Source organism: Phyllopteryx taeniolatus, chromosome 8, assembly GCF_024500385.1.
Source record: "Phyllopteryx taeniolatus isolate TA_2022b chromosome 8, UOR_Ptae_1.2, whole genome shotgun sequence".
NCBI lineage: Eukaryota > Metazoa > Chordata > Actinopteri > Syngnathiformes > Syngnathidae > Phyllopteryx > Phyllopteryx taeniolatus.
This window is the reverse complement of record NC_084509.1, coordinates 430,782-445,421: the sequence shown is the minus strand read 5'-3', so window position 1 is coordinate 445,421 and position 14,640 is coordinate 430,782. Positions and strand designations below refer to the sequence as shown.

Sequence of the window (14,640 nt, the reverse complement as noted above, 5' to 3'; positions counted from 1 at the left end):
GAGAGACACTGCCCCCCCCAGAACCGCCCCTGGATATGCTTTTACATAATCAAACTCATTTGAGCCAACGTGAGTGCAATTTCCAGCTTATCTCGGGCTCTTCAGATGGAGCATAAAAGCAATAGCAAATTTTACTTTCTCAGTTCTTCTTCGTGCAGTTATGCTAATGTTCAGATTCTCAATAACGTGCTCAGAAATGAACTTGGAACAAGCATAGTGTAGTTATGTTAAAAAAAAACCATATACTGCACTGCTACAAATGATTTCATAGGCTATTTTGGAGCAATACGGTTTCTTTATTGTTCTTAACGACCATAAAAGTGCAACAATAGGAAAATGCGTATGCCAGCGTGACAAGTTTCCAATGCAGTATTTAGAAGGCAGAATGAAGCTTTGTTGTTAAGTGTGCGTTGCAGAGACCATAAAGAGGACCGAGTGTTGGACCTATGAACCACATAATTGACACGACACATGCTCAAGTGTGAGTCAAGTGCAACATGTGCTTCAATGAAAAGCTGCTGGCACGAGCCGATAAGACGACTGCGACTAGCAGGAGACGTTCAAGTCCCGTCTAACATTTGTGTATTCGGGGATTAAAGAAGGTCGGCATTGTCCCAGTTTTCAGTTCCACGCAAGAATGAGCGTGAGGGGAAGCTCGTCCGCTTGTTTTGATTCCAACACAAGTGAGTGGCTCTGAATTGACAGTCGAGTGGTGAGTTGTTGAAGCGCCCATCTGGCTGTGAACGTCTCTCTCTCTCTCTCTCTCTCTCTCTCTCTGCCTCACGATGTCCTCGTGCACAAGCGTTCCAGTATCAGTTACCGGGTCTCAACCAATCCTCTGAGCCCCTCGCTCGAGAGACGGCAGCCCACACCCCCGAAAAGAGGTGTAGACACCGGCGGTAAAGCGAGGACGACACACAAACACACCCATCCGCTCTTCGCCCATCGTCCCTGCATCCATCCTGCTCTTCTTCCCCCGTCCACGACTCTGCAGCTGTTTTGGGTCAAGCGGGGTGGCGAGGCAGGATGCGCCATGGGACAAGCGTGCGGACACGCGCTGCTCTGCCGTAGCCATCCGCCATCCGCCGACATGTAAGTCAGCCACTGCGGTGCGTGTGTTTGTGTGTCGCCGGTGGCCCGATGGGAGGCACGTGGCCCCTTGTGGACCCCTTGCGGTGCAGGTGGAGTGTTGAGTTGGAGCTGCCGCTTGCTGCTCATTATCCCCCCTTTGACGGCAGAGCCGTGGGAGCTGGGAGGGCAGCTGTTTAGCTCAATGAGCCCTTCCACATCACACTCTATCCCTCCGGGATGTGACTTTATCACTCCCGTGAGCCCTTCAGGTTCTTAAGAGTCGTTCAATATTACTATCAACCATATGTTGGTTTTAAATCTCAGTTGGGCTTCTGTTACAGAGGTGGCAAAACAGTGGACAATACTTAAATAAAAGTACTGATGTACATGTGAGAAAACGCAGGTCAAAGTCCTGCACATATTTTATAGTAGAATTTATATTTTTTTTTACCCTAAATTATATACGATACCCAATTTGATACTTTGCCTTATCTAAAAAAAAAAAAACTTTATCCGCACACAGAACAGTTCCCCTTTCATTAACTTGTAGTGCACATACTGAGATTTTTCTTTCATTATTGTTCCTGAGACGACTTTTAAGCTCTCAAAACAAAGTGTTTGACATTGTGAAACAGGTAACTAAAAAATGCCCAATTAACTAATGATAACAACTAAAAAAAAAAAAAAAAAACACCTTATTTGGGGTTTTTAGATAAAACAGATTATGTATTTATTGAATTAACACCGGAGGCTTGTGGTTTTGAGGCTTGCACAAAATAAAGGCAATTGCAACAAATAACTCTTGTCGTTGACGACATCAAACAATTCTCTCAATGTGTTGCCGTTGTTATTAAAGGGGCATTCAATTTAAGCACATTTTATATAACAGTACTTGGTGATCAAATTTGGGAGGCTTGTTAACACTCTTCTCTGTGCTGTGTAAAAAATTTTGTAAAAAAAAAATATATATATTTTCACTTTTGAGGGTCTTTAACAGTGGTCCAATATTCTACATATAAGGTTTTTAATATCAGTAGCAAAATAGGTTTACAGTAGGAGTCCGGAGTTACAATTGGAGGATTTATGCCCTGACTCCCTTTAAAGTGCAATATATACTAACTTACATTAAAGTTGCAATTGTTGGACGCAGTGTATTTAAAGCTGTTCCATCTAGCAAAAGTTCAATAGTGCATTTTTGCGTGTGTGTGTGTGTGTCTGTGTGTGGGTAGTGTAGTTGCATCACTTTTAAAGTACAGCTGCGAATTGTTTTTGTCAGGGTCAATAAAGTAACTGAAGAAGTTATTAGCCCTCAAGTTAACTGAAATTATAAAGTTATTCTGGATGGTTGCTGAGCTGCAGTAGAGGGATACATACAGTACATTTTTTTTTCAATTAAGTAGTCTGTGCTGAGAATTTATAATGCCGACTTGATGCATCCCCACATTGTCTGGTTATATGGTCGTCGTGTTATCAAATGTATTATCTTAAAGGGGACATATTTGGCCAAAGCAACTTTATATATATATATAAGTATTTGGGATTTAATATTCTCTATGGTGCCTCAGTAAACAGGTGAAATATGAATTAAAATGGTCCACGCATTCCCGAGCTCCAGACGTTTTTCTGCCGAGAGGCCTGAAATCAGGGCAATGGATTTTCTCGAGTTTCTCTACATCACTATTGAAGATCTCCGCCTACCTCTCCGCCTACCTCTCCGCTCCCGAACTGTCAACATAACAAACACGTGTGCTCTCACAAGTGGGTGTTCTACACGGAGGCAACCAATCAGAGGAAAGTGGGCGGTCTTAGCCAAATATGGACAAAGCGGATATAAAACTGGGTCAAACAGAAGTAACTGTCTGAGGGGCCTTTTCTGGACACTGGTATGACAAAACCGAGTTGTTTTTTGAAAGGAAATTGATACTTTTATACTAAGTTTACATAAGTCCATGTTAGAGAGTCACGCTATGGAGGTTTAAATAGCCAAAATACAGGACCTTTGACTAATATTCTATCTTTTTCGGAGTTGCAATGTGTGGCTTCTGCTACCTCGCTTCTGGCTCCAATTTTAAAGTCCATGGCTGTTATAAGATCTCTGAGCTTGTGACTGCACTCATTTTTTTTCATGCAGTCATGTGCGTATGTGTGATAGTCATGTGCAATGCCACAAACAAACAAAATGTTATCTCTCTAATTCCTGCACTGCTTAACGTGAGTTAGACAGTTAGAGTTGGAGTGGTCCTCAAAGGTCAAAAGGCCCAGTATTGGAATGGTGGACCCAGGGAGTGGATCCATTTTCGCTCCCCATTTTGTTTTGTCATTTTCAGAGTGGTTGATGTTGATTGTCATTGTTGAGAACAAGTTAATTTTTTTACATTTGTGTTCCGTTGGCCTGTTCTTCCTCAGAGGCACATGTACATAGTGTCAAGGCAATGTGTTTAACATAATGTTGAAATAAATCTCCCCTGTCGGCAAATGCTATTTCTGCTGCTTGAAATTCTCCTGTGAAACACCTGTTCCAAAATAAATGGAGGCATCTGCTGTGATTCAGGTGAGCTGTCGCGATCAAAGCGTGAGGCTGATCAAACGCCTTTCACATTCTGTAAATACTGTATGCTTATGAGGCTTCCTCATAACGTGGTTTGATGTCTCTATTCAAGGATTTTTCAATTACCCCTGGTGTTCTCTTGGAGCTGCCCTAGTTTTGCACACACATTTTGGGGTTGTTCAATATCAAGTTTCAGCACCAAACTCCCCACCCCACTGAGCAGACTTCCTGAGGAATAATGAAATGTGCCAGGTCTGACATTACAATTAGTTTCAGTTGCTGATCTTACCTGCTCCCTGTGAGAATGAGTTGCTTTGACTATCGGACACTGAAGGTCACAAGGAGTGACGCTGTCGTGCTACTTAAGAGTCAATGTTACGTAAGCACTATGTTGGGAATCCCAGCAGCTTATCCTCTATGCCGTTTGAATATTTCATGAGATGCATATGGTATGGAGAAACACAGCCCCGTTAAAAGCATGTTCTGTTTTTCAGCCATGCAAGTACTCGCTGTTGTAATAGTTGGCCTGAATTACCATACGGTCCTAAAGGTTTATTACAATATTCATCAATTGTTGAGTCGAGAGACAATTATTCATCACACATATTTACGTAATGCTGCAATTCCAGGAATCCAACGCACACTTTCGGTCTGTGCATGTATCTCCCTTTTGTTGTTAGCAGTTGGTACTTGAGTTCAATTCAAATATGTGTGTGGCCATTTTCCGTCATCTCTGTAGCCAACTGATGTCATGTTATCATGCGTGTATGTTAAAGGCCTTATAAAATGTCATTATTTACTGGATTAGTGCCAGAAAGTCGCCCCTCAATAGTCCCGCCTCCCAAAACACTCCCACACAAACACACACACGTGCATGAATGCATTGAAAGTACACAACTGCAGCAGTCGTAACCTGAATCCAGATGAGCGGGCATATACTACTACTACTTTGTGTGTCTATTTGACAGCAGAAGAAAAGATGCTGACATTGGTGTGTTATCATCAGTAATGGCCTCATCGATACTAAAATATTCAGAGGGAGAAAAGTGACAGAGCCGGAAGAGGCAGATACTGTAAGTGGAAGAAAGGGCAAAGAGAAACCCCAGGGTGTTTGAGTGTTTTCCCACGTCTGGTGAGTGAAAACTGTGCACGTCCCATTTCACCAATAATCATCCATCCATCCATTTTCTGAGCCGCTTCTCCTCACTAGGGTCGCGGGCGTGCTGGAGCCTATTCCAGCTGTCATCGGGCAGGAGGCGGGGTACACCCTGAACTGGTTGCCAGCCAATCGCAGGGAACATAGAAACAAACAACCATTCGCACTCACAGTCATGCCTACGGGCAATTTTAGAGTCTCCAATGAATGCATGTTTTTGGGATGTGGGAGGAAACCGGAGTGCCCGGAGAAAACCCACGCAAGCACGGGGAGAACATGCAAACTCCACACAGGCGGGGCCGGGGATTGAACCCGGGTCCTCAGAACTGTGAGGCTGACGCTCTAACCAGTCGACCACCGTGCCGCACCAATAATCATAATGAGGGGGGGGGGGGGGGGGGGGGGGGGGGGGGGAAATAGTCAGCGAAGTATTTCATGAAAATACTTGACTAAAGACTGTTATTAGAGAATTTTGCCACCAGAATCTTGTACTTCTTACTGCATTACTGCATTTTGCATGTTTGTTGTTCTTAGTTTGTGCTAATATAACAACGGCTTCCTATGAAGGATATTTAAGTCCTTTTAAGTTCATTTTACAGCGAGAGGTTAAAAGTTAGCGAAGCATTGGATTGATCCAGATCAACAAAAAGTAAGTCATAGTTTAATGGATAATTTAGCCTCTCCCTGTTTTGACCTGCATGAATCAGTGAAAAAAGATGGAAGTCCCTATCCAAGATGATTTTGTTGGTCCTGCCGTAATTAAAACATGTTGGGACTCTCCACTTCCACTAAATGAAGGGAGCAGATGCGGTCCATACTGGAAGTCTGTGTTGAGTACATTCCTTCCATTTTTGTAAATATTTATGTAATATTATATCTTTCCATGGGCCAAAACTGGAAAAAAAAAAATTACACTTTGCTACAATGTAAAGTATTCAGTGTACAGCTTGTGTACATTTACTCTCCTCTCAAAATAACTCAACATAGAGCCGTTGATGTCTAAACTGCTGGCAACAAAAGTGAGTACACCCCTAAGTGAAAATGTCCCAATGTGGCCCAATTAGCCATTTCCCCGCTATCATGTGACTTGTTAGTGTTATAAGGTCTCAGATGTGAAGGGGGAGCAGGTGTGTTAGATTTGGTCTTATCGCTCTCACTCTCTGGAAATTCAATATAGCACCTCATGGCAGAGAATTCTCTCAGGAGCTGAAAAAAACAAAACAATTGTTGCTCTCCATAAAGATGGCCCAGGCTCGGGCTGGCCGAGGAACCAATAGTCAATCCGAGGTGCTCTGCCAAATTCTATTGAGCATCTGAGGGGGATCTTCAAACGGAGGGCGGAGAAGCGTAAGGGCTAAACATCCACCAGCTCCGTGATGTTAGGCACAGACCCAACTCTTAATGAACTTTTCCCTTCAGATTACTTTATTTGAGTATTGGGTGGCAGTCGAATTGAGAAAGATGAGGCCACCTGCGGTACAAGAAATCGAAAACCTTTGACACTGGTCTCCACAACTTTGACGGCATTGACACGGAAGAAATATGCCACCACCAGGCTTACCTGCAGGTGGTGTTTTGTGCATGTTGCCAAACTGCTCACTGCATGCTCCAGACTGCTTTGAATGCAGCTCCAAACACCCACTTAAAGTCAGCTCGAACTCCCACGGAGTTTTGAAAACAAACAATCCAAGCCACAAACATATTCAGCAGTCTGAATTTTGTTAATTTAGGGATTTCGGCTGTCGATAGAATTCAAATGAGCATTTTCCCTCTCCCATCTGCAAATACACAAGTGTTTCTGTAGGGAAAAAGTCCATTTACAGGAATAAATTGGAGTTTATTCAGGATTATTAAGTATGCTATAAAGCTAATTCATAAAGCACTGAACTGCATGACTGAACACTTTACTATTGTAGTTTTGATAGTTAAGTGCATGTTACATTTTTATTTCTTTGCATTACATTGGATTTCCAAAATTTATTTTGGTTGGGAATGTTAAACTCAGGCAAAAAGATGGATGGCCAACAATCTGCTAAAGTCAAATTGAACTGCAATTTTCCCATTATTTCTGGCTAAATGTTTTTATTTCTCCTTGATGGGAGTCCAGATCAATCGCTGTGCTTATGGTCCTCTTTCAAGTGTTTGAACTCGGAGGTTTCTACTGTGGATTCAACACGATAATAGAAACCACTAGCCCAGCACAAAATTACTATCTCGTAAAGTGCACCTAGTCTGAGGAACGAAGCTCCAGTTACAGTTTGACTTCAAATATTGGAAGATATATTGCTGTGTTTAGCCAAGAGGGAAGGTTAGGAAAAAGTAAAAACCCATAGAGTTATGACGTTATAACAAGGGATTAAAACAGATCAATAATCCGTTCCGTGTGTGTCTGTGCGTATGTGCGTGCGTACGTCTGGAGATTTCACCAAGAAATGATGTTGACAGCTTCCAGGGGCTCAAGCGTTGACTCCAGAAGCTCCGTTCACCTTTCTTATCTCGATGGACTGTTGACACATGCGCACACACAAACGTTTGTTTAAGTGCACGCCTCTGACACGTGTATTCTTGTGGAGTACAACAGTACCGTTTCTCTCAGTAATCAAATGATCAGCTGCGCCTTTGCGTCTGAATGACTTTGGGGGAACATTTTGTCACCAACGGCAGCTAGTCTTTTTTGCTGGTTAATTCGCTGTGATTGGCATGTGGAACTTGGATTTTGTAATCATATAAATGGCATCAAGCATTTTTTTTTTCATGTACTGCATGGGATCTTTGATAAGCAGTTGTATGTCTCATTCTCTTGCTTTGGATGAAATGATTTTTAATAACCACGGTAGGGCTTCAACTAACGAGTATTCAATCTATTTGTTTGTACGATTAATGGATAAAATCGTATAAAAAAAAACAATGTTAAAATGTCATTATTCAAAAACTGAACATTATTTAAGATTGTAAGTACACAAACTGTTTGCTGCATGAACATCTTAAAGTAATAAAATATGAATAATTACAAATATAAATGAAATGTTGATGTACAATACCTTGACAATCGGCCATGGGCCAACACACAAATGTATAGTATAGAATCTCTGCCAATATAGTTTATTTAATTAAAGTGCAAAAAAAAAAGTGTGCGTGTGTGCGTGTGTTAATTTTTGTGACAATGCCTCATTGCTAGACGTTGCTATGTGTTGTTCTTTGAACAGATGCAAAGTAGGTTGCATTATTTCAGTCTGGAAAGCTGAGAGGGTCAAAGTCTGTCACACACTTGTCTGGTCCGCTGTTGAGAGACTCTGCCAGTTGCGTTCCACAATTAATATTCATTGAAGTGGTCTCTGATAAGAAGCGGGAGATTAAAATGACAGCCACTATCAAAAGAACAATATTTCATTTCAATCAAACGGGCCCTAAAACCCCAAACCAATGTGTTTTATAGTCACGTGTAGATAGGTGACATATATTTTCATGTTTATTTCCACCCTACTTTTACAGCACTGGCATGTTCACATATTGTAGTCAGTGTACGCGCAGTTTGCATTGCTGTCATTACTTTCATTTATCTTTTGAGCTTGCATTTTTCCCTTACACTTGCTAAGCGACGTAGTTTAATATGATGTTACCAAAGTTGTCGTCCTATTTTCTTGTTGCGTATCTTCAGGCAGAATGCAGAATGTGTTTTTGTGTCTCAGTCACTCTTGCCCTGACTGCTGGGCTTTTTCTTATCGATTGCACCACCACACAGAGATAAAGCTAATTGACAGGCTGTAACGGTGGCATTCAGGACATTGAGGAGCATTGTTATGCTTAGTTACAAAACGCGTAAACATTCCATAAACAAATAAAAAATTATTTCATATTATGTAATAATTTGCCCATATTGCGCAACATTGCGCTCTTATTTATTACCCTGACTCCATTTCTAAAATCACACATCTGTTGATCACCTTATTTGCCGCTCATTTCAACCATCCATCTTGCTCGTCATTTCTCCCTTCCAACGTTTCCAATTTCCGACTATGAAATCCCAGCAGCCAGACACGAGGAGGCTGACGGGCATGACGGAAAGAGGTTGCTGTGATAGTTTGACAAATGAAGGGCAGGTGTTTCATCCAAAGAGTAGGTTGCAGAGATGGTCTGATACATAAAGGGCAGGTGTTTCATCCAAAGAGAAGGGTGCCTGGCAACTGATAGTGTCACAGGTTACCCGACTGATGGGCATACTAAAGCAGTCCTAATGAAATGTTTTGCTCTTTTGATCTGCTTGGCCATTCATCTTCCAATCCGTGTTGTGATACATTTCGGCAATTGTGTGGATACCAAAGTGACTTTCTTCAAAGTGTATGACGAAAGTCCAGGCTTCGAGCACGTTGTTTTCTTCCTTTCTTTTTTCCTGCAGACATGGCTACTTAGTGAACTACTGTCACTTGAGCCATAAAGAATCGAATTAAGTGTAACTCCATCCTTGCAAGATGTTTTAGTTCTGACAAATCAGGGAAAGACAAGTGTTGCAAAATAATTACATTTTCAATGTTGGAATTTACGGGAATAGACCCGTACATTGACCAACTGTTGGTTAAGCTATAGCAGGGAACTTAAATGGTTTAAACAAAATATTGCAGTCAAGGTTTCAAGCCTACATTTCATGCAAAGTAACTTGAACTTTAATTTCAGAACTTCAACTATTGAATTAAGCTTTTAAATTTTAATGAAATGAAAAGTCATAAAATGACTACTCATCATCAGAGGCCTGATCTGATTATATCTTCTGTCCAAGGGTGTTATTTTTTTCTCTTCCTTGCACTGCCATGATGCACATGCGCATTGTGTGACTAAGGTAGAACAAAATCTGAATTGTGTCAGTTGAAGCGTGTAGTGAAAATCCAGCACTTCTGATGACAAATGGAAGTCCAATCCAATACCATCAACCCCATTAAGAGCACCAATAAAGGGGCCGGTTACTGTCCAAAGAAATGTTTTGAATTGAAAGATGATGTACATAGACATGAGTATAGTTTAATGGATATTAGTAATGCACAAATGGCCCTACAGGCAAATAGAAGTGCTGTTACAATGATGGACGAGTGCCCATTATTATATTATTACAAAAATAGTGCAGCGGAGCAGAACATCGTATGATGAAAGGGAAGAAATGTGCAGAGATGATGAGCTGCAGACAGACCTGCAGAGCAAGCATTAAGCTGAATTGTCACCAAACATGTCTAGGATTTCTCTCTGGTGGATTGAACAAAATGTAAACAGTACACCGGTTATGTACAATGCACAATACAATACAATTGAGCAGAAATGTTGTTTTTATGAGTTATTTTATGAAAATTGTGCACTTGATGAAAGCAAGTCCTCGTAAAGCAAGTGTTTTACTCCTCGTATGCATCTGAAGACCATCCTGCATTGGGATAACAGCACAGTGTCACAGTAGTTATTACACGTTATTGAACAGGTTTTGCATATGAATATGGACCATAAATAGGCCTTTAGCTCAGACCACATTTAAGTCTCATACCCCCCCATTATGCTTGTTGGCTGCATTTTGCATTTGTATTAAATGTTAGGTGTACTGTTGTCTGTGCATCCAATCAGTTACTGAGGCTTGCCTTTAATGCATTTCAATGAGACTATAAAACAACCCTGTGAACAACTGTTTTGTTTTTTTTTTAAATCAGGAAAATTGATCACCTTTACTTTGTTGAGACGTTTCCACCCCTAAATCGCCCACTGTCCATGGAGAGAACCGATTCTAGTTTAGGACATTTCAGCACACACTGTGACAAAGAGCCCATAAACCCCTGCTCCCAAACAGCCGCACAAAAGTTGTCCTTGACGCTTGCTTGTTATCGCAAAGGAACGCACTGCGGCCCCAGGCTACATATGAATGCGAAGGAAGTCGTCATTCATAGACGTAGTCATGTGCATCTACAAACCATATGTACACCTTATCTCATACAAGGCCTAAAAAGTTGATTTTAATTGAATTTGCCTTCAGGTAGTACTTCATCAGTTTGATTGGCTGTTGAAGCAGCAGCCCTGTGAGATGCTTAGTACATATCAAGGGGCAACCAACATTTTCCAAAGCCCCAAAATACTTTGCTCTTGTAGTTTTAATGAACCAAGTGTCGACAACCTTGAATTGTGAGCCTAAAGGTATATTCCGATTGTGTGCAAATCAAAATCAACTTGCTCAATTCACAATTAAAATAGGGATTAAAGTTTGCCCTATAAAGCGTCAGTTTTATCCCCATCTTTAACAGCCGCGGTTTAAAAAACGATGTGATCCCACAAATGTCCTCCTTACCGAGTTGTAGCTTCTCTTTAACGCACCAAAATTGTGCTTATTTTAAATTAATTATTCATTACATTTATTCACCTTTTTAACACACACACTGAAGCTTTTTGGATGTGTCAGCATGTCACTTCCCATCTTGTTTTTCATCTTTTGTCATCAATTACCCTTTCTGATGACTTTCCACGGACACCACTCCCCAGCAGCCTTGTGTTACACACACACACACACACACACACACGCATACAGACAAGCACATTTGCATGCACACACTCAGCAATACGCCCCAGAGGCTCTTTTTCTCTGTCTCTTTGTTTCCATCTTCTGATCTGCTCTTTGGTTTACTTTCCAGTCAAGTCAGGCAAATAAAATAAATAAAATAAAATAAAATAATGCCAGCAGGGTATCTGGCAGCGATGCATGTACTGTTTATATATGCATTTATTGATGCACGGCTGCACCAATGTCCTGTGAATTTACGCCCATGGTTATTTTCTGCAGCTGTCTGTGAACTCATCACAATAAATGTAACACATTCAAACTTGTGTTTGATGTTCTTCATATATTGTGTACTTGCGGCAAGTGTTACTGCTGGAGATTGCTTCCAGCTGTGTTCTGCTAGGGTCCTGCTTTTGTTTTGGTTTTTTTACACACGTAATGCTCACAGGTGGTTTACCTTTTGGTGATGTCGGGTCTTTTTCAACTTCAAAGTCAATATGGAGGGAGTTTCTTTGAAAGCTCCCGAGAGAAAAAATCCAGGTTACGTCTTGGACGGCACCATTCAGCTTTCCTGAAGTCTTCTTTGAGAGCTGTCCACATGTAGTAACGTACTGATGTCTAAGACGCGCTTTCATCCTTGCCGCTCTCCAAAAATAAACACCTTTGCCGCAACATGTGCCTGAAGCTTCGCATTAAACCGCGGTGTGATATTCCCCCAATCACCCGTTCGTTGTCTTCCTCTTTTGTGTGTCAGCAAGGGTTGAATCACAAACCTTGGACTGTTTGTTTGTCCATTTCAAGATTGCATTGCGGCACCGCTTTTTTGTTCCTGAATAGGCAGTCTGGAAAATTACCCTGCCACCAACAATTTAAAGCACACAATCCGGAGGTCGATTTAAGTCTGATTCGGTCAACACTTTGAATGTAGAGTGGAAACATTTGCATTTGACGTCAAAAGAATGAATTGACCTGGCCTGTCTCATACCTTCCACTTCTTGCCCCTTCGGTTGTTTTGGCAATCAGTTTGGTTGCATTTTTCTGTCAATTGGCAGACACAATGTTTCTGTTTCAGAGTTAATTTCACTGCTGCATCACATGTTAGTTACATCAATAAGAAGCCATGCAAGCAAAAGCAAGCAGTAAGCATAACCTCCATTAAGTTTCACAGAAATGCTTGTTTGTTTGGGATCACGGATGGATAATTTCTTTGGGAAAGTTCAAGCGTTGACTCATCGGTCGATAGAGCTTTTCCCCCCCAGAATATTTTACGCTGGTCTCTGTACTTGTAGCAAATTCGAGCCTGGCCGTCACCTTCTTCTTACGTATGAGTATTTTGCATCTTCTGGTGTTGATTTTGATTCCTTAACGCCTGCCCTCTGGAGATTGTTGCTTATGTCACTAAAAGCTGTTTTAGGGTCTTGCGCTCTCTCTCACTCTTAAAACTTTTCTGTCGTCAACCGCTGTTGGTTTTCTTGATCTACCGGTTCAACCTGTTACTTAGTACACCAGTGTTTATTTTTTTCTTCCTCAGGACATTCAAAATAGTTGTACTCGCTGAAGCCTATGTTTGTGCAATGGTTGCGATTGACGTTCCGTCTGCTCTCAGCTTCACGATTGCAATTCGGTGGCTCTCTGGTTTTCACGTTCGTTACCCTTTTCACTGCAGATGTGCTCCTGAGAGACACAACCCAAATCTGAATGTAAGTGAAGATGTTAGATAAATTGTTTGTTTGTTTGTTTGTTTGAATAATCAATGTTAATACAGCAAGTACTATGAGATACACTTTATAGTATTTGATCAGGCAGTGTTCTGAACGTGCTGAGCCAATATCTTATAGGTGCAGCAAAGCACTACTGGTTGTATATTGGTCAAGCAGATTCGATTTTTATAAACATTTGACAACACGAGAGGATAGAGTACAATGACATAGCTCGTTCCCACTGATACTCGCAATACAGTGTGAGTCTTTCAGGGTCCAGTAGTATTATTTTGGTAAACCGATGCTCCCAAAGTGAGGTGAAGAGAGCTGAGTTTAGCTGAGCCTGTATGTGTCAGGCATGCCTCTGCCTCCCACCCTAATATAGGCTGCAGCTTCTCCATCAACCTCAACACAATGGATCAGGGTTAACTATTTCTGTTCAGATGTACGTACAGTATATCAATCTACACTAAACATTTGGCCAAATATTTTCTCATTTTTCCCCCAGAATCTACTTTGTTCCTGTATTAATTTCCCACCTGTCTTCATCTGTATTCTTTTCAGGGTTTATATTGAATTTGCTGTAGAATTTATAGTGTCTTCAGATGGAACGATGGTGCTTGGAGGTAACAAACAACACTTATGTTTCTTTCTATGTTAATGTTTGTTTGGGTTAAACCAGTGACAAACATGAAAACTCCTCTCTCCCACCGCAGGTGCCTCTGTGTCAGCTCGTTACATTCTGTATATATGTAACTTTCATTCACTTGTTGGACCTGATCTGGTTTTCCATGATCAGTGTGTTTATGACTTTGTCTACAGGTATTGAGGTATCCTAATTATGATGCTTGATGTCAGATTACATTACCTGATGTTGTTGAATCAGCATGACAGGATCACTGAGCGTAGGTTTGGATGGTTCCAGGGTAACGTGTGCGCCTGAGTTATGTGCTGTCACGCAACTATTACGGTAACATCACTGTAGTAGTCTCGCCACGCTGCACTATTTGCATATCTGTTGTTGACCAATACTGGCCACTCATGCCAGAGTAGCATCGGCTCCATTTGCACACTGATTGAGGAGTATCTGCAACATTTGCACAATCAACATTGTCCCAGATTATCGCACTACTCGCTTGAAGTCTCGGCGTCCTTTGCACAATGGTCATTGCGGTGGACTATTGTGAGATTAGTCATTGCATCTTTTTGCACAATTGTCCAAAAAATAAATACATAAATTGTACTGGCATTACCAGATAACGAGCAACCCTTTATTGCTCAGTGACTGCTTTTCTCAATGACTTTAAGTCTCAAAAGTGTTCTCTGTCAATTGACAATTGTCTGTTGTCGTACTAGAGCGGCTCCAATTACCGGAGACAAATTCCTTGTGTGATTTTTGGATATACTTGGCAAATAAAGATGATTCTGATTCTGATTCTGATACCTCAAACCCTTTCAAATCCTGAGATAGAAATTCCACTAAATGATGTTTCACAGCTTGACAGTTTAACAGGCCACCCATACCATGTTTTTCATATACTAGTAATAGCTGCGGCATGAGTGACCCCTATTGCACTTGAACTCTTACAATACCAGATTTATTTGAAAAAATAAAAAATAAAAAAAATCAACAAAACTGTGACCGGTG

At 41.2% G+C, this 14,640-nt stretch overlaps 1 protein-coding gene across 2 annotated transcripts in view; it reads left to right on the top strand.

Moving 5' to 3' along the window:
- The first annotated feature begins 561 nt into the window (after window positions 1-561).
- The window catches only part of LOC133482177 (cGMP-dependent 3',5'-cyclic phosphodiesterase), a 148,588-nt gene continuing 134,509 nt past the window's right edge, over window positions 562-14,640 (top strand). Inside the window, exon 1 of one of the 2 annotated variants that reach the window (XM_061781973.1) lies at window positions 562-1,092. In XM_061781973.1, the coding sequence (XP_061637957.1) occupies window positions 1,034-1,092 (59 nt within the window). In that variant the 5' untranslated portion in view covers window positions 562-1,033. Of the gene's footprint in view, window positions 1,093-12,853; window positions 12,993-14,640 lie in introns of those variants that run through there. The other variant, XM_061781975.1, reaches the window with a different exon arrangement.